The sequence below is a fragment of the Pseudorasbora parva genome, chromosome 1 (assembly GCF_024679245.1).
Source record: "Pseudorasbora parva isolate DD20220531a chromosome 1, ASM2467924v1, whole genome shotgun sequence".
Classification (NCBI taxonomy): Eukaryota; Metazoa; Chordata; class Actinopteri; order Cypriniformes; family Gobionidae; genus Pseudorasbora; species Pseudorasbora parva.
Window position 1 is genome coordinate 7,245,240 of NC_090172.1, and position 20,976 is coordinate 7,266,215.

Below are 20,976 nucleotides of genomic sequence, written 5' to 3' on the forward strand. Positions count from 1 at the left end.
TACTGTCTGTCTGTCTAGTCTGTTCGTCCATCTGTCATCCATCCCTCCATCCATCTATCTCTTACTTTGTCTGTCTGTCCGTCCGTCTGTCCGTCCGTCCGTCCATCCTCCCTCCCTCCCTCCCTCCCTCCCTCTATCTTTCTCTGTCTGTCTGTCCATCACACTTTTTGTCTATCTATCCATTCCAACCAGCCATTTCTCTATCATCCTTCCATCCGTACATTTCTCTGGCCGTCTATCTCTCTGTCTACATATTTGTCCATCCATCCATCCATCCATCCATCCATCCATCCATCCATCCATCCATCCATCCATCCATCCATCCATCCATCCATCCATCTCTTGCTCACTCTCTCTGTCTGTCTGTCCGTCCATCCAATTTTTTGTCTATCTATCCTCCTACCATCCATTGTTTATCCATCTGTCCGTCCATCCATTTCTCTATCTATCTGTCCACCCATCTCTCTGTCTATCAATCAATATGTTCTTTAGCAGACCATACAATTTCATCTCACTAAGTGACCAGTAACTTTAGTTATTAGGCAAAATCCATTTTACTCACGTTTTCGATAAGAATCGTTTGTTCATAATTAGGAATTTTTATGCTGAAGCTTTAGTTGGATTTAGGATAATTAAAACCATCACTGGGTTGAAAACGGTATTGATCGTCAGCCCTTAAATCATTAAAGTCAAAGATTTATGTCTGCTGATGAAATAAAAACAGGGATTACCGAGATTACAGGAATATCACAGACGCTTAAATGCAGGAAATCCACTCCATCCAAAGTTTTATGCAGACTGCCTGCCTCAAGTTTTGTACTTTTTTGGCCTATATTCATGTCTTTGGCATGAGCTATCCCTGGGAATAAGTTAGTTGAGCTGTATTACTTGGTAAAGGACCAATGTTTATAGTCACTTTGTTTCTGAATGTGCCCATTGTAGAGGGCACTGTTATGCTCTGCTGGCTTTTCCTATTATTTATGCAGATAATTCTCCAGATTTATTTTCCAAAGCGCAATTTAAAAGTAAATATCGCTGTTAGTTTTGTTTGCTAAGGACAGAATCAATCCAATCGCTCATACTTGAGGTTATGGATTCTAATCGTGATATGTACATGATTGCTACCTTAAACCGTGTCTTGTTGATAAATGATCAGTTTTGTGATGTTCAATTAGGCATACAATAAAAAAAAAACGCTCTAGACTTTCATCTTCCGATGAACCAGAATATCTTTTTTGACCTCAGCCTCTAATCAACCAATTTGAACACCCTAGCAATGTCCCATAGCACTAGCAACACCCTAGAGACCACTCAAAACCCTTAAAAATCACCTTCAACACTAGCAACACCCTAATACCCATCCATTCATCCCGTCCATCTGTTCTTTGTATCCATCATCCATCCCATTCAATTCCATCCATCCATCCATCCATCCATCCATCCATCCATCCATCCATCCATCCATCCATCCATCCATCCATCCATCCATCCATCATCCATCTGTCCATCATCCTTCCTTCCCTCTCTCCCTCACATCCATCCATATATCCCACACATCCATCCTATCCCATTCATCTGTTTTTTGTGTCATCCATCTATCCATCCATCCATCCGTCCATCATCCTTCCCTCATAATCATCCATCCATCCATCCATCCATCCATCCATCCATCCATCCATCCATCCATCCATCCATCCATCCATCCCAGGGGTCTCCAACACGTCGCTCGCGAGCTACCAGTAGCTCGTGGCCTGATTGGAGGTAGCTCACCAAGACTTAGGCTACTTTGTATCTAATCAGAGTGAGCTAATTTATTTATGAACAAATGTAAATGTAAACATGCAAATGTAAGTTTGTCAGAAGTACAGGTAGGCTACTTTAGTACGATGTTGGTAGTGATTTTTTTTTTTAAATGACGATGCCAGCATTTCTGTATTACCGGTTGTACCGACTCCCGAGTTTATTCGGTGCGCAGCTTTCGTGTTAATCCAAGCGCAGGGCTCCAAACTGTAGCCGAATATATACTAGTGTCTGTGAATATTAAACTGCAAATTACTATTTAAATATTACTCCCGCAAATTCTGAGTCTCTGCGTGAATAACAGGCGCAGATGCTAGGGCGCGGCAGCGCGCGCCCACACACACACACACACACACACACACTCGCGTGTCTCTGCCGTGTGCCACTATGAGGACACACGAACGCATAAACTGTCACTTCATGATAATTTAACGTTTCATTTAATTAAGCTGTCACATGAACACAGACACTCAAAGGTCTTCATGGCAACCCGTCATAATAAAAGTTTGGTTTAATGTTCAAGTTTAACGTGGAGAAATTGACAGAATATATTAGGCGACTGTTGCAGCCTATAGCCTACAGTAGATGTAACTACATCTCTATGTAATAATAATACTAATAAAAAGAATTATGCCTAGATGGTTCCTTATTTTTCACTTGATATTTTATGTATAAACAATGATTACTTTTTAAACAGCATACAGCCTTTAAATGTTTATGATTTACTTATAAAAATTATCATCGTAAATAATAAACATTTTAAATTTAATAGATTTTTTTTAAAATAGTAAAAAAAAAACATTTTACGGTAGTCAGTACCAATTTTGGTACCACAGCAAAATGTTTTTATGGTGTTGGGACCGACTACTGGGACTTCTACTACACTCTTTCAGATGTAAAACAGTTTGGATTGTTGTTAATATGAGAATTACGATGCATTATTTAAGAGTTTTAATTATTGTAGAACATAAGTAGCTCTCGGCGACTTTCATTTTTAAAAAGTAGCTCTCAAATGAAAAAAGGTTGGAGACCCCTGATCTATCCTTACCATCCATCACATTCATCTGTTATTTGTATCTATCTATCTATCATCCATCCATTCTTCCCTTCCATCTCATCTATCTGTTCTTTGTATCCATCCATCCACCCATCCATCCATCCATCCCTCCCATCCCTCCATCTGTCCATCATCCTTCCTTCCCCCCTCCCTCACATCATCCATATATCCCTCACATCCATCCTATCCCCTCCATCTCTTCTTTGTATCATCTATCCATCTATCCATCCATCCCATCCTCCATCCGTCATCATCCTTCCCTCCCTCCCTGTCATCCATCCCATCCCATCCCATCCCATCCCATCCCATCCCATCCCATCCATCTGTTCTTTCCATCCATCCATCCATCCATCCATCCATCCATCCATCCATCCATCCATCCATCCATCCATATTGTTACAACAACTTCTGCTCTACTCGTATTCACTCAGATTTTTTGTCCATAAGTATTTATTCCCTTTGTGTGACAGGACAAGCTGAATGTATTGTTTTTTTCTTCCTCTTAGGGCTGCTTAGGACTTATCTACACTGTGTACATAGACAGTCTGAGCTTCCCTCTGGAAGGACTGGTGGCAAACCTCTTCACATGCTTGGTTCCAGTGGCTGGAGGTTCCCAGGTCAGACATTACTTTAACCAAAGAATTCATTCTCAACCCTGACCCCTCTGGATATTCGAGCACACAGAGGGTAAGCCAGGGTTCATTTGTGTACCTGGGTTCCTTGAGGACGGCATCTTATGGGTCTCACATTCCATATTGTTTTCACTGGAGACTCCTGAGAGGTGGAAAGGGCTTTAGGGGTCAGTGAGAGAACCCTTGTTGTTTTGTTTAGCGCTCAAATATTAAAAAAATGTAGCTCTCATGTTCTGGTTTGAGCATCGCAGTTCCTCTCGCTTTTATTTTCTGATTTTCCTAATGCAGCAGCTGTGAACAAATCTGTTCTGAAACTGTTTTCTCTTTAAACAAAGTTTCTAAACCCACTACTCTTTATTGTACACTGCGCTCATATAAATCGGGCTAAATTAATAAATCAACCAAATAGATATTGTTAAACAATCTCGATAGTGGTTCCAGGGGAAATATATATATATATATATATAATGCAGACCACAGAGTTAGCAGACTCTCGTGTTGAAATACCCAGCTTATTATGTTTTTTTATGTAATTCACCAATACATTTGAAAATTCTTCCAGAAACCATTATTTTCCCAGCTGAATTGGAACATCATGGTGATCAAACAGGTTTTTAAGTTATAAACAGACCTCAGGAGAGGTATATATTCATCTTTCAGTGCGAGTCTAACTTGGAATGTGTCATGACTCCAGCGCGCATCTGTTCATGAAACAGTCCATGTGCATCTTATTGGCTCTGTTTAATGCACATCCGCTGTTTCTTTCAATACAAGAGCCAAGATCTGAAAAAAAAAAAAAACTAGCTGTACCTTAAACTCTTAAAAATAAAGTTGTCGAAACAGATTACTTAACAACATTCTAAGTGGATATCAGTGAAAAATTATAATTATTATTTTTATTTTATGTTTTTGTTCATTATGATTCCAGCCTGTGTTCAACTTTGTCTAGCTTTCGGGTGTTATTTGGTGTTCATTGTTATGTATTTTCATATGCATTTGTTCAGACCAGAATGTTTGTGTTAATGTTTTCAGAAGCTCTTTTCATTGGGAGCAGGGGACCGGCAGCTCATCCAGACTCCACTGAATGACAGCCTACCAGTCAGCTGTAAAAGCGTAGCGCTCCTCTTCCAACAGTTAGGTGGGTACCTTTTACTTTTATAGGTGTAGGCCAGTAGAAAACTATATACTGTGTATATTGCACAGTACACTTCTTCCGTGTCAGCTCTTAACTTTTCTTTGGCCCTGTTTACACTTAAGTTGTTTTGTTTGATCGGGGTTCAAGTAAACGAGGGGGACCACGTTTACATCAGTATTTAGTGTCAGCCACTTGTGCTGTTCCAAACCCGTAAGACCATCATTCATCTTCGAAACACAAATGAAGATGAGAATAATGGTGTTGCTGTTATGGGGGGTCAGAAAGCTCTTGGATTTCATTAAAAATATCTTCATTTGTGTTCCGAAGATGAACAAAGGAACAGGTTTGGAAAGGTATGAGGGTGAGGAATTAATGACAGAAGTTTCTTTTTTTTGGAGAACTAACCCTTTAATACCAAGTGTAAACAGGGTCTCTGACACCTTTTTTTATCTTTTCCATATTTATGCAGACATCTCCTGTCCTTTATAGTTCCGTTAATGTCCCTTCCTGTAAACATGTTTTTGTAGGGTTGAGTCATATGAGCATAAGGAGAACAAGGGAAAACATTTTTTTTGTTACATTTCTGCTTAAATACAACTACAAATTCTACCTGACACTGTATATATGCTGAATACTGTATATGCTTTATATAATCACCAAAGGTTAAGGTGTGTTAAATATACGTTTTTTTCATTGGACGTAACAGTGGCTGCACTGATTTATATTTTTGCATTTTACTTTGAAGTATATGACTGAATAGAATCATACTTTCACATATAAACTTGCACTAAATAAAACCTGGAGATAAAGTGTTAGGATTTTGAAAAAAAATGAAGGCTACTGAACTAGGAAGCTGATTGAGACACACCCTATGCCACTAATCAGATAACTATTTTTGTGACATTTTGACATCTTTGAACAGATGGTCAGATGTTTTTGCTTCTACTGAAGAATAAGATACTCTTTAGATTTCGTTCTCAAATCTTGCTAGAGAACATGATCACTAGCATTACACAAGCTTGTGCAGTTAATTCCAGCTGAAATGAAGTGCTTTAAAGCAAAAGGGAGACACACTTTGACAATAATGTTCCTTTTTCAATTCAACTTTTCACTTTATATTACTTGATGTAGCTCTGCTGTGACTAAGTCACATTGGCTGCACGTTTCGTTGTCTATGCAGAAAAACACAAAAACAACTGTTTCCGCACAATGATCTTTCACAAACTATGAATGGACACATGGTTTTGAGCGGGTGTAGTGATTAGTCAGATGGGACAGATTTTGTTACACAAAAACAGAAAATAAGTTTCAAGAAAGTTCTCATACAGATTAAAATAATGTATTATTTTATAATATTTTCTTATTATTATTATGTAAAAAGAATTGTTTTGCTTGACAGCCACAGGTTGTGACCTGAGGAGGAATGTACTAATTGTGTGTGTGCAGTCCCAAGTTCAGCTGGAGCACCACACGTAGCATTTGGAAAGATGTGCACGCACAACTTTATGACCGATGCATTATGCAGTACTAACGTTCAGCTGCAAATTAGTCTTGGACTAATTAACAGCATGTCAACATCCTTAAGGCCTTTTGTCAGAATGTAAGATTCGATTTTTCAGATTGAACAAACAGAGAATGTTCTAAATCTGTCAAATAAAATCAGAACTCAATGTTTACTTCACCTGGAGTTGTGGAACTGGAGAAATTGGTTTCACCCTTTTTTCCCCTTTTCCTTGTTTCGTGTCACGTAATATCATCGTTTTGTAATTATACTGTGCACTATTTTTAAGATTGGTCATGATTTAGTTTGGCCAGCATTTGACTTGAACTATTCAACTTAGAAGTGGGCTAATGTGGAGCTTTTCATTGCAGTTTGCTGAGGTTTCTCATTTTTTGTGGATTTATGTAGATCTGTGATTAATGAAGCTCTTGCTAAACAATCCCTTCAGAGTCTCTTTATAAACCTGATGACCCTCAGAGCAGCGTGGTCTTTTGACTTTATCACATGACCGTCTCTCTAAGTGCTTTGATATGTGCGACAGTCGCCTTGTCATCTTAAAAGTTGATCCTCACAAAGCTAGTCAAAAAATGGATCTTGTTTCACCCCAAAATAACATGGCATCAATCATCAAAAAATGATTACACGAATGAGCGGGAGGGGGTATATTTAGATATTTAAATTGATATTTCAATGTCAATTAAGAACATATTAACATATTAATATTTCAATGTCAATTAAGTCTGTCTGTCTGTCTGTCTGTCTGTGTCCATCCGTCCGTCCGTCCGTCCGTCCGTCCCCCTCTCTCTCTCTCTCTTTCTCTCTTTTAAAAAAAGTTTTAAGTTTAAATAAGAATGTTTTTGAAAGAAGAATCTTATGCTCATGAACGCTGCATTTTATCTAAAATACAGTAATAGTTTGAAAAATTATAACAATATTATAACTTTTTGCCGTTTTAACATATTTTAAGTTTTATTTAAAGAGTTCATTACTCTTCAGTGCAATGGGCAGATTTGTTGCTCAATATTTTTTTCTTCTTATCATTGTTGAAAACAGTTGAAAAGCATTTGTATAAAATATAAATATTTTGTAAGATTGTTGATTTATTAAAGTTCCTTGCTGAATAAAACTATTGATTACTTAAAAAAGTATGAATTAATTAATTAATGAACTAATTAATCCCACATTTGTCTAAGATCACGGTTAATCTCACCTGACATTCAAGTTTTTAATGTTTTTATTTTGTAATAATTTCACTTAATCTCCAAATTAATAGAGAAACAACATAAAGACAGTATATTTAGTATATTAAAATATTTGATCTTTTTAAATGAGAAAATATTTGACCAGGTATGAAATAGAATAAAGTTATTAGTCTTCACTGCATGAAATAGAAATGGAATAACTTCTGTAGCTTTAATAAGGATTTATTTATATTCAGTCAAGAGAAATGAGTGATTATCTCTGTCTTTTGTTCTCTGATTTGCATCAATGACAGACGTCACAGCAGTAGGTTTATTAGGCTGCTGTCACTTTAAGACCTGACGCACATCCGATGTCTTCACAGTAATTCAACACTTAACTTACGAGAATACTCGACAAAGCCGGCATTTTGGCATAATTTTGTGTGTTTTTGTCTGTTCAAGAATAAAAGAGAGGTTAATGCCACCTGTGCGGTCTGTTAACTGGTTAATTTTGACAGCACTAAATATAATATACAACATCAACATCACCTCTTGCTACCCAAGATGTCTTAAGATGTTCTGAGAGAAACAAACCTTCCCTGGATGCCTGTCAAGATCATTAGTACCTGCTTTTTGTCCTCCAATAGAAAGTTCACAAGTGGGGTTGTAAGACGGCCATGGTCAGTGACCTAACAGATGAGAAAATACCATCTCAGATAGCATTCTGTGAGCATGGTCTCTGATAAGAGCATCATGTCAATGTGTCATCCTCCCAGATGTCTGGTACTTCTGGGACTGATCTTAAGGTTACCTAAGCCTGTAATATCCCAACAACAAGCCGACCTACATGAGCTAATAAAAATGTCATCTTGATCTCCTTTGTATAATTTATGCTGTACCTCATCTCCATTGTTCTCCCTTGTGAATCAACAACAGATTTATCAGAGGCCCCTGGCTCGGAGCTCGTCCTTGCCTAGACTGCATATTTTCAGATGGGTTATGTCAACATTAGCAACATATAGTAAGCTGGGTTCTCAAATGCAAGTCATCATCTTACCATGTTTTGATGCGATTACCATCTCTCAGCTTCAGGTGTTTTTACGAAGCGTTGATTAAATAGGGAACACAGGAACACTCGTCTGTCAAATTGGATGGCCGTTTCCTCTCGCAGCCTGCTATAGGACATCAGCGCAAATGACTTTATCCACATTTCCTTCGTCTCAGAGAGGTCACATCAGAGTGAGGCCTGAAGGATGGCCATGAGAAATAGAGGAAACGCAATATGTTGGCCATCATTAGGCTCACTGTTTATTGTTTGCAGCTTTTTCTGTCCCTGTCTATGCATGGGTCAGAAATGTGTAGTCATTCCAAAAGATAAGTAAAAGTCACAAGGTCAGGACGGGTTTTACTGGATGCCTCACAAACAAGATTATGAAATGTGTTGTTGTATTTTGGGGGGGGGCAGGAGACGACACTGAGATTCCACGGAGCAATCCGGAGCAGCTAGTCATTGTAGGCACCCAGGACAGCTTAAGATGCTTAAAAACCACCGGGATCATGACGATTCAGGATGTCACACATTCACAGTGATTTTTACGTTTCTAAAACGGGTCGAATGGAATGATAAGTATGCGATTGATGTTCTTCATGTTCCCAAACATTTCATCGGCTCATTGTTGGATTCAGGTATTTGTTCAGCAGGACAGACAATGCGAATTTTCATATCTTGTTCCTGTTTATTGGTGCGTATCGCAGTTTGACACAGACATAATGGGAACGCTGACCCCGGCAGTGCTGCGGATACGTCTGTTAATGGCTGCCTGTCTGTTTTCGCAGTGTGTGATTAATAGTCACAGTGGTATGTTGATGACAAACAAAAACAGGAACTGTAAACTTTTATCTTGCGCTTTCCGACGGCTCCCGTTGAGGAGTTTAGTGTATAATTTATGTCGCCATTTCATATTTGCCATTCTTGAGGCATTTTTGCATCATCGTGATAGAGATAAATATGCAAATGAATTTCACCCGCAGATAGTGTTGTTTATTTGCATGTTGTTTTAACGCCAGATTCACTGATTTATGTGAAACAACGGAAACAAGACCAGAAAATCACAATTTCAACACACTGATAATGACCAGCAGCTTGTACATTATCTTAATAAGTAAATAAAATTGTGGACAAGATATATTAGTTTTATGATTTTACTACAAATAAAATAATATTAATTAAATTTACCATAAAAAAATATGGTAGCTGCAACATTTTAGATTTTTACAGATTTAACTTAAATTTACAGTAAAAATAACATATTTCAATAACTGATATAATGGTAATTGCCAACCTATTGAAATAATAATATCTGTTTTGTACCTTTGAAATACTCTTTTCCCCAAGCCGAGAAGGTCAATGCTATTATAAAGAGGCTGCACACAGTGACATTCACACAAACACTAAACACTATTAGGGTAACATGACATTAAAATGCAATAAACATTTAATTTAACAACCACAGATGTAACATAAAACCCTAGCCAAACTACTCTAAAGCCTATTGAGCCAATTCAAGCCTATTCAATTTCACCTTTGTTACATTTTAAGTAAACATAAGATCTTTAATTTTATTAATCTTAGATGCATAACATTGTTTTTTTAAATGTTTGACTGGTCTTGCACCTGAGCCATTGTCAACATAAATTTGCACCATAAATTTGTCAACAGACTGGAATTTTCTAGATCAACAAGAGCTGCTACATGTGGAGACTGTAAAGTTCCCTTTTGTAAAACATCTTTTGCCCAAAATGTTGTTTTCTGTGAAAGGAGCCAATCTGTGGAATTGGCTTCCAACAAATATAAAATGTTTAACTAAACTGTCCGCCTTTAAAAAAGTTACAAAAACTTGGTTCTTACAGCAGCAGCAGCAGTGTGATCATCCTGTATGAGGGGAGTATGTGAAGTGTGACCCTGTGTGAGTTTAAGGACGTGTTTATCTGATATATTTATCTTTTTTTGGTGCTAACTGGTTTCTGGACATTTTATTGTATTATATATATTATATATATAATTTTTTTCTTATTTTTTAAACTATTTCTTCATTATCTTAACTGTTAAAAGCCTTACTAGGGACAGGTGTTGCAAATTAGCCCTGGCTATAAACACTGATACATGCATCGGATTTTTCTTTATGTAATAATCTATGTCGATTTTGTATCTGTCCCTATTCAAATAAACAACAAATAAAATAATGTGCATAACTGATTCGGAAAAACTAAGAAACATCACTTCAACGAAAATACATAAAATGTGACATGTCACGGAGGCAATTCTAGGAAAATCACTTTTTCTCTGTAGATTATACAATGACTTGTTCTTTTTCATGCCCAAATACTAAATTTAACCGTATTTTACTGTAAAATTGCAGTATTTAAAAATAAAATATTGGAAAATAAATGTAAGTGTAAATGTTTTTTTCACCATATGTTGTTTGGAAACTTTGTTAACCCATTAAAAAATTTTTACCGTAGTATTTTTACAGGTAATGTTAAATCACAATAATTTTACAGTAATTAAAAAAATTCCCCAAGAAACAATCCATTATACTGAAGCTATCAACCTAGAAACTAAATGAAGATTGCAGCAATATAATATTAATTTATGTATTATTGGTAAATGTGGAAATTAAGTTATAGTGGAAAATTTTCACTTTCGTTAAATTAAAACAGTAAGAAAAAAAAATAGTATCAATTAAGATTTTCCTCCGGTTTCCTGGAATATGATAATATTATGATCTTTGTTCGTTACTTTGGTTTTCTAATCGAGTTACGCACCTGTTTCTTGTTCTGTTAATTATCTTCCCTGTGTATTTAAGTCCTGATTTCTGTCTGTTTTGTGTTGTTAACATTTATGTTTGGTTCGTATTTTGTCCTGTGTTGATTTCTTTGTTCTCCTGAGTATTTTTGGATCGTAAATCTTTGAATTGCATTTTCTTCGCCATGCTTGCTTGCTTGCTTACCGGCAAACGTGACAATCGCAGCATAATGGATTGTGATGTATGTGTCATGATAAATATCATATTGTGAGGTAGCAGATGATATTTAGTCCTAGAAATCATTGTTTTCAGAAACGGTTCTTGAATACATTTGAAGAAAATGTTGCTCAGCAAATGTTTCTTTAGTAATTGTGCATGTGTGTTGTTTTTATATGTTCCAGGGATCCAGAATGTTCTTAGTCTCTTTTGTGCGGTTCTGACGGAGCACAAGGTTTTGTTTCATTCTTCCAGCTATCAGAGACTAGGAGAGGCCTGCCGTGCCTTGGAGACCCTCATGTTTCCTCTTAAGTACAGGTGGGCCAACATCGAATGTTACTGATATACCCAGAATGATTGACCTTGATAACAGCTTCTCATTTCATTAGCTACATTATGAGCCGATCTGGTTCAATCTGAATGCATTGCGTAAAAACTAGGACACGCTGTATCAAAAAAAATAAATGATAAGCGTGTACTTTTGCAAACGGTTCTATTTTTAGGGTCTTTCGTAATAATGTGTACTATTTTTATGCTTGGTATGTAATAAGAAGAGTCTGATGTTAACATCTGCTGATTGCTTGACATGATGATTGTGGTTGCCTAACTCTCATTTGGACCACAGCTACCCCTACATTCCTGTCCTCCCATCTCGTCTGCTGGAGGTGTTGAGCTCGCCTACGCCCTTCATCATCGGAGTGCACTCCATGTTCCAGAGCGAGATCCAAGAGCTGGTGAGCTCAAAGCCTTTTTCAAACTGCCTTAAAACAGGTGGTCAGAATTTTGTACCGCTGCTCCGTGACTCATTGGCTAATTTCTGATTGGGATTTGGTTTCTGCTTTCAGCTCGATGTGATCATTGCTGACCTTGATGGAGGAACAATAAAAATCCCGGAGTGTATACACCTCTCCCAGCTTCCCGAACCCCTGTTGCACAATACTCAAAACGCACTGTCCATGGTAAAAAAAAAAGCAACATTTTATACTCACACACATTGTGGTGATGTGTGTATGTATGTGTGTGTATATATATATATATATATATATATATATATATATATATATATATATATATATATATATATATAAAATAAAATTAATAAATAAAATCAAAAATATATATTATATAATTATTATATATATAATGTATAATAATTATATAATTTTTTTTTTTTTTTTAACACAGAATTGAAAGATGATTCTGACTGGAGACATTCCATAAGCTACATTTGCACCATTTGTCTTATTCCCACAGATATAGCAGGATATTTCCTCACTTTAAATACCTTCTTTGTCTTCAGGTTTTGCACCCAGATCTGGAAGGAGCAGATAATGCCTTCCCACCCCCTCGTTCTGCTCCATCCAACCTCAAACTGCTGGTAAGAGCCTCGCATGTCTATTTTTTGCTTTTACAATCTTGCAAAGTAAGACGTGGAAGTTGCGGACACACTTGTGGAGTCTCTTATTGGGTCTTTAGGGGGCTGAAATATCTGTTTGTTAAAGGAGTTTGAACTCCCATCACGTACGCAGTTTATTTTGAGGCGAGAAAATTTTCACACTGACTCACTCCATCCTCATACGTTCGTCTGGAATGATTCTCAATCCCTTCTATTCTGGCTTTCTTGTTTTTGACAGGATAAGGAGGTGAGGGCGGTCTTCCTGCGCTTGTTTGCACAACTCTTCCAGGGCTACAGGTCCTGTCTGCAGCTCATTCGCATCCATTCCGAACCCGTGATTCACTTTCACAAGGTGAGAGGAGGGCGCTGATCTGCAACTTTATGATGGTAAAACTCATTTGCAGAGTAAATGGGCCCCATCAGCCCACGAGCGATTAGGAGCAATTACTGTCATCATGCCAGATCAGTCCAGCAAACCAGCAAAAGACTTCTCAAGTGCTTGAGTAATGACTGTACGAGAAGGATCCTCTTACTGATTATGTCCAGGGTTTTCAACAAGGGGTCTGCAGGCGTACAGTATAAACACACAGGATATTCTTTAAGTTTACCAATGTTTTATATATTTGAACATTCATTTCTAAATGTGGTATATTAATGACCTGTTAAAGGACTAGTAATTTAGTCATAATTTACTCACTCTCACCCGTATAGCTTTCTGTGGAACACAAAAGGAGATAAGCATTGTAATAGTCACTGAATGGGAACTGGTGATTTTAAGCTTATGGGGATGAACAAACACTACAAACATATACTGAAAGCAGGCCATACAATGCGTCCGCTATATGTCTTTTAAAGTCTATATGCTTTGGCCACAATTAATAAAGCAAGATACTCCTTGGAAAAACCATAGTTTTTTTTCCATGCCCTGATCAGATTTTAGACTATTTTGCTTCAATAACATCATCTTCCTGCACTTTGGTAGCACATGCATACAGTACACCAGACTTTCCACTTTTATTCCTGTTTGTATTCTGAAGAATTTCACAGAGAAAGTTTTTGATCGGTAAGACTTTTTACGTTTTTAGAAGAAGTCTCTTATGCTCACCAAGGCTGCATTTATTTTATTAAAAAACAAAACAACAACAACAACAAAACAGCAATATTGTGAAAAATATTAATAAAATGTAAAATAACTGTTTTGTATTGTAATATGTTTTAAAATGTAATTTCTGTAATTCAATGGCTAATTTTCATTATTACTCCAGTCTTCAGCAGTGTGGCACTCCCATCAGAACCCAGCTCAGTTCAGAAGAGAACTTCAAACCCAGTGTAGAAAATAGCCTATTATTTATTGGTTATGATGCTTTTTGAATGTAAAAACCACAGAAACATCATTAGTTGATCTCAGACAACAGTATATATATAAAAAAAAAAAAAAACGCCAGTCCCCCCCCCCCCCCCCCCAAAAAAAATACTGAACTTTCTATTCATCACAAAATCCTAAAAAAAAATGTTTGACAACTGTTTTCAACACTGATAATACTCATAAATGTTTCTTGAGCAGCAAATTGGCATATCAGAAGGATTTCTGAAGGATCATGTGACTGAAGACTGGAGTAATGATGCTGAAAATTCAGCTTTGCATCGCAGGAATACATTTTTTCTATTTACAATAAAACATGCTACGTTTATGTACAAATCACGATAATTTGTACAATTACAATAAAATATATATCTTTTCGCTGTACAGCAGCATCATAAATTTCATGTTTAAAAACAAAAACATGAAAAGCAAAAACACCTGCACGCATTCTTCATTCATTTGGTAGAATGAGAATTAAGAAAAAATACCTTTGTAGAAAAGGTACGTCACCATCTTGTTCTAATCAAAGTAATTTGAATGCAACTGAGATTGTAAGTACGACTTCCCAACTCGTAAAAACGAACTTCACGTAAGAAAATTTGAATCTGGTGTCCTGTGGTGTTATATAGACAGCCGAACATGTCGCGTTGATGTACTGTACACAGAACTCTGACTGGTTTGAAATACAGCATTGTTTATCTTGCCTTAACTCAAGGCAGCCTGCACTTGTACAAACACCTGCCTTTTCATAAACACGTGGGTTTGGGTCTGAGCCAGAGAATGAAAGAATAATCTCAATGAACTCACTAGATAAGCACAGAGCTTTGCCTCGTCCTCGTCTTACTTTGAAGTGCTTCGGTGCAAACGCAAGCGCTCATGCCGATGGTATCGCGGTTAGTTTGTTTAAAACAATTTGGTCTGTCGGATTGTCCCTGCAGTGAGCCATATGAAAAGCATCAGACTTGCATTCGCAAGTGTTATTTCACCCCCCAACCTGTTTTTGTTTGTGTCGGCCGATGTCTCTGTGGCAACGTCTCAATACGACCCTCATAAAGCACCCCACATGGCTCACATTATAGTACAAGAATGCTTCACATCTTGAAACTGAGCATCTTGCCCTGCCAAATGCTCCTAAATTTACTGGCTAATGCTGCAGGGGATCTGTTTAAAATATACATGTGCCCATCTTATTTGATGCATTTGGTGATGCAGATAACAGACTGTGTTTCTTCTGGAAAGTGTTTTGTTCAGAAAAATCTCTCTGCATCATTTGAATCGAACTTGGCTACTGAGTTTGAAGTGGAAGTTCAGCAGATGCTACAATTTTCGTTTGATCACTGACCTTCTTTTCTCTGATATATAGGCTGCCTTCCTGGGCCAGCGGGGCCTGATAGAAAATGACTTCCTGACCAAGGTGTTGGATGGCATGGCGTTCGCAGGATTCGTGTCTGAACGAGGACCTCCATACAGAGCCTGCGATCTGTTCGATGAGGTGCCGTACTTCTTTAACAGAGCTTACTAAGTAATAGAGGTGCATAAATCCATCATGGTGGTCACACTTTATGTTAGGTGGCCTTAATTACTATGTACTTAACCATTTGATACAATATATTTGTTAAGTACACACATGTCGGTGCATTGTAATTAGGGTTGGGTATCGTTTCAATTTTAACGATTCTGATTCTTATCGATTCCCAATTTTAATTCCAATAAGGTAGACAAATGTTTTAGATGCCATTCACATTTAATCCAATGGTGCGTTCACACTGGACGCGATTGACGTGATTCACGGAAGTGATTTACATGTTAAAGGAGTACATCAGCGCTGTACTTCATCCCATCAACTTTGAAAACAGCAAATACAATTTTCAAATAGGCACTTTTTTATAAATAAACCACAGATTTGCGAATGCGCAAATGAGCCGGCGTGAATCACACGAATTGAGCGTTTTGACCGCGTGATTCGTACAAGTTAAAAAATCTGAACTTTGGCGGATATTCGCGCCGCGTTAACCAATCAGGAGCTTGCTCTAGTAGTGATGTGTTTACAAGCGGAGGCAGAAATCCGAACAACAATGGAGGAAAAACTATTTATTCGCATCATTCACGTCCAGTGTGAACGCCCTATAAGTCTTATTGCAAAACATTTCATTGTGTCTGAATACTATGAACAAAAATCAAGAGGCTAAGGAACTTTTGTCTATGGTTTAAAAATCCTATAAACTCAACAACTTTAAATTTCAAGCATTATTAAAGACGAGTTTTCATATTATAAAAAATGAAAGCCTGGATGCCAGCCGAATTTAGCCCCGCCCACAACATTTGAGGTCGGGAAGTTCAGTCTGGACTTGATCCGTGGAGGAGCAACTATGCTCGAACCAGAGCTGTTCGGACCAATCAAATTGTCGTAGCGGGCTTTTAAACGATCATGGACAGATAACGTAACATAGTCATCCACGTCACCAAATAGCAAAGATCATTTACATTCATCATCTTCTTCTACTTCTTCCATCGTGTGTGCATTTGAGTTCTGTTGACAACTATGTGTCGCTCGTCACTTACTCGTTTGCTCTGATTGGTTGTAGGTCTATCCAATTGAGTGCAGAGGCATTTTCTTTCCTGGTTCGGTTGAAACATTAGAATCCATTAGAAAAAAAAGGGGAAAAAAAGAGTGACGCTCATTAGAGAAATATTATAAAGGGTAGGCATTATAAGCAGCTGCCTATACCATTTTCGGTTATGTATATTATTTGTTATATTTCTTTGGTTATTTTATTTTAAAAATTGTTTGTGTTTTTGTTTTGTTTTATTAATTGTGGAAAATTTTCTGTAAAGACCAAAATAAATATATAAATGCAAGAGCATAATTTTTTTTTTTTTTAAAACACGCCCCCTAACCACAGCCTTATGGACCAGTGTCAGACTCATATTCTGACTAGAGTCAGCCAAAAAATAATACACAAATAAATACAAACTGAACGAAGATGTTTTGAGATTCAGGTACAGAAACTTTACTCAAATGTAAAATAACACTGCATTTTTTAAATAAAATGTACAGTATACATTATAAATATAGTTAACAGCGAGTGAATTTTCTCTTTGTCTTTTGTCGTTTGATTATTTTACGGATTATACGTTATTATAAAGACTGCAGCAGCCATATTGGGCTGCTGTCTCTTTAAGAGCTGCACAGATCCAATATACCGTTACACGTGTTAACTGACTATGCGTGGATATTTTAACAGAGCACAAAAACAACACAGAAAACTAGTCTTCTAGTGCATAAATGTTTTAAAGTCATATTAAAATGCACACAAAGGAATCGATAAGAGGAATTTCAATTTCAATTTTATAAAAAGTATCCGATTCCAGACCTTAAGTATTTGATTTCAGAATTTGAATCGATATTTGGTTTCCAACCCTAATTGTAACAACGTTTAAAAATGTATGGCAAGTTTTTATAGTTTTACCTCATCATCTATTTATAATTTTTCACAACCAAAATCAAAAATACATTTAGATTAATATCACAGGCCTGTAGTGTAACCAGACTAAGCTTTTGTTGGCCATCTTCACTCATTAAACAGGGACTGTCATGTCGTGCATGCTCTCTCTCTTAATAAAACTTGTGTGTCTCTAAAAAAGTGTCTCTAAAAATAAAACTTTGATAGCATCAAAGCTTATCGAGACTGCAGTCTTTCATAATTTAGCACTGGGGCTCATTTAATACCGGGTTTCGGTACCCATCACTCATTAAGAATAAATGTGGAAATGTTCCTGAAAAATGTGTAGTTATTACACAGTGAATCCATAGTCTTGTTGTTATTTTAACCCAAGTATTATAAAGGGCATTAAAATACAACATGCTCAGTGGAAGAAAAAAAGGATGGTGGAGAATACTGGAGAAATGTTGGTTAAAACATGCTCTTCATTCTATACCAGAAGTACAGATGCAAACTAATGGTGCGTCCCAATTCGCATACTTATGATCTATTCTATGACGTTTTAAGTGTAAATAGTGTAAGTAATGTGTTCACACTGAAACAGGAAAAAGCTCTCTAAATACCTGAATGATGCACTAAATTAATGGGAAAACTAAGTGTGGAATGTTGGACACTACATGCTCTCAACTGTCACAGCTTTAATTACGTAGTGTGTGTGTGTGTGTGTGTGTGTGTGTGTGTGTGTGTGTGTGTGTGTGTGTGTGTGTGTGTGTGTGTGTGTGTGTGTGTGTGTGTGTGTGTGTATGGTGGGGGTGTGGGGGTGGTATGTGCTTAAATGCATATGTACATAGTGTATAGTGTGTCATTTGGGACACAACGTAAATGTCGTTTTTATGCTTGTGAAGCATCATATTAACAACAGATGTCCCAAAGTTGTGTCCCAAATGACACACTATGGGTAACACTTTTTACAGTGTCCTTGTTACACAAGTTACATGCAGTTATTGTAGTAATAACTATAAATTATGCATAATTACATGAAACTGACCCTAAGACCCCAATCCTAACAGTAACCCTATAGTAGGTACTTGTAGTTGTTATTATTACATAGTACTTAAATGTGTAATTTCACTGTAACACACACCACGTGTCATTGTTAGTGTAATTACAAATGTAATATTAATTAACTTCATGTACTAATTGTAGGGTTAGGGTTTGGTTTAGAGTTAGTTGCTTGTGCGTATGTATTATTTACTGTTATTACTAGCTGTGTCAAGTTAAAATAAAGTGATACTGGTTATTTTGTCTTCCAAACTTTGTTTTATTTAGGCATTCTCTCATTGCATTTGTGTTTTGAGAATATTTTTGAAAATAATGAATAAGACGGAATCAGAATGACATTTTGTCCATTTCATCATGTACTGTATGGCACGATTCAGTAAACATCCGTAATCGGATCGAATCATTGTTAGAGCAAATATTTACTCTCCTACTAAGTAACATCATTCCACAAGAGGAAGATAATACATGCGTGACTCAGCTGAGTAAAATTCCTTCTATTGTTCTGGGTCATGTTAAATCAATTACAGGTGGAAAAACTGATTTCTTGTGCAAATTGTAACCACAGATTCATTGGTTTCTACATTAAACTGCTCTCTTCCTGTTCCATAGCTGGTGGCTTTAGATGTGGACCGCTTTAAGGAGGAAGAGGAGAGCCTGGTCAAATTCCAGAAGCGTTTGCGAGAGCTGTCGGAGCAGCTTTACAAAAACGTAAGCAAATGATGCCATGGCAGTTTTTTCAGGTGTTTAAACTGATCCGCTTGATGCTCTGTCCTTCTGGTTGACCTTTCATGTGCTCTTTGGTTTTTGCATAAGAACTAATACTTCTTTAAAGGGGCGCTCTGTAATTTTTCATTAAAAAGTGAAATCATTAAAAAGCTTCACACATAAAGACCGATTAATACTTTTAATGAATATGTTGTAAGTTATATACATTCATTTGGGGTGCTGTGTTGAGATCACATGACCTGTCAAATACTCATCAGTTTATCTTGATTATACTCCTGATAATGGAAAATGTCACTCTCAGATTTAAGTAACCATAAATGACTGCAAATAGCATGCTTACACAATGGTGACTGTAGTACTCACAGAGTTATGCTCTTGATGAGTGATGGTGGATTTTTTCCTCTTTCGACAAGAAATTTCAATAAGCCACTAATCCGGAAGACATCTCTAAATCCTGAATTTCAGCAGTTGTGTTGTCATGCATTCTGTAGGAGAACCCGAACCCCCACATGGCCTTCCAGAAAGTGCCTCGTCCCAGCGAGGGCTCACACCTGCGGGTGCACGTGGTGCCCTTTCCCCTGCTGGATGAGGAGAGGGTGGATGAGTTGATACAGGAGGGCCTGGCCAAGCAGCACACTGCCCCCATCAGTACCCGTCCAGAGAGGAAGTGTGTGGTGCCCGCCGGACCCCCTGTGGGTGAGTAACGGGTTCATTGTGCATATATATATATATATATATATATATATAATATTCAATATGGATTTTTTTCGATTCTCATTTTTATAAATTCAGTGAATGAACAGGAAATTGTACCGCCCCTCCTATCCAATAAATCACAATATTCTTTGTGCTTTGTTACTATTGAAATGAAACAAAGTCTCAGATTTAAAATTACATCAATTTTATTACAAAATTAATAAACATAAATACCGTTTTGGCGCTGTGGCGTGAGATCGCTCTGGTGCAGCTCGGCTATAGAGAAGCGGCCGTGCGGAGCTGACGTGAACTGATCTTCTCTTTCGCCTTAATACAGTTACAGCGGGAAACAAACACAAATGAGCATCTACAGTATAGCTTACCGAATGGAATCGCTCAATCAGGGTTTCCACCGCCAAAAGACGTCAATAAAACCGCTTGTAAACAATGTCATGTAACTTCACATTTACCTCAGATAAACCATATCCAGTGTCCAGAAACTCATTAGTCAGCTAGAAAAATTAACTCCAGAGAGGAGCATTTTGATAAATATATGCACTATATTACATATTCATTATTATTTTCATGTTCTTCAATATTTAATGCATGTTTGAATAAATCTGGCAAGTTTTTATGACAGCCACCATTTAAATGTTTATATTTCATATAACTTTATTATTATTATAATAAAAAAAATAATAGTGTATAGTGTAAAAAAATAAAAGTGTAATTAGTGTAACAGGCTAATGAAGCCTAGTAGGTTACAACTGACCCGCATAGATTACAGCATTTGTTTTCCTTGAGAAAATTTGCTATATATTGTACCTGATATTTACAAAATATCCAAAATAATTGATATTGAATCGAATCGAATTGAATTGCAAGCTTGTGCATCGAAATCGAATTGAATTGTGAAATGTGTGTAAATATCCAGCCCTAATATACAGTATATTTTTTAGGTT

General features: G+C 37.0%; 1 protein-coding gene across 2 annotated transcripts in view; it reads left to right on the forward strand.

Annotated features, from left to right (window-relative positions):
* sbf2 (SET binding factor 2) overlaps positions 1–20,976 on the forward strand; it is a 179,750-nt gene that overhangs the window by 60,833 nt on the left and 97,941 nt on the right. For both annotated transcript variants that reach the window (XM_067414596.1, XM_067414667.1), the window contains exons 5-14: positions 3,364–3,474; positions 4,522–4,627; positions 11,514–11,646; positions 11,954–12,062; positions 12,174–12,287; positions 12,629–12,706; positions 12,963–13,076; positions 15,451–15,579; positions 19,202–19,300; positions 19,810–20,014. In XM_067414596.1, coding sequence (XP_067270697.1) covers positions 3,364–3,474; positions 4,522–4,627; positions 11,514–11,646; positions 11,954–12,062; positions 12,174–12,287; positions 12,629–12,706; positions 12,963–13,076; positions 15,451–15,579; positions 19,202–19,300; positions 19,810–20,014 — 1,198 coding nt within the window. The remainder of the gene's footprint in view (positions 1–3,363; positions 3,475–4,521; positions 4,628–11,513; positions 11,647–11,953; positions 12,063–12,173; positions 12,288–12,628; positions 12,707–12,962; positions 13,077–15,450; positions 15,580–19,201; positions 19,301–19,809; positions 20,015–20,976) is intronic.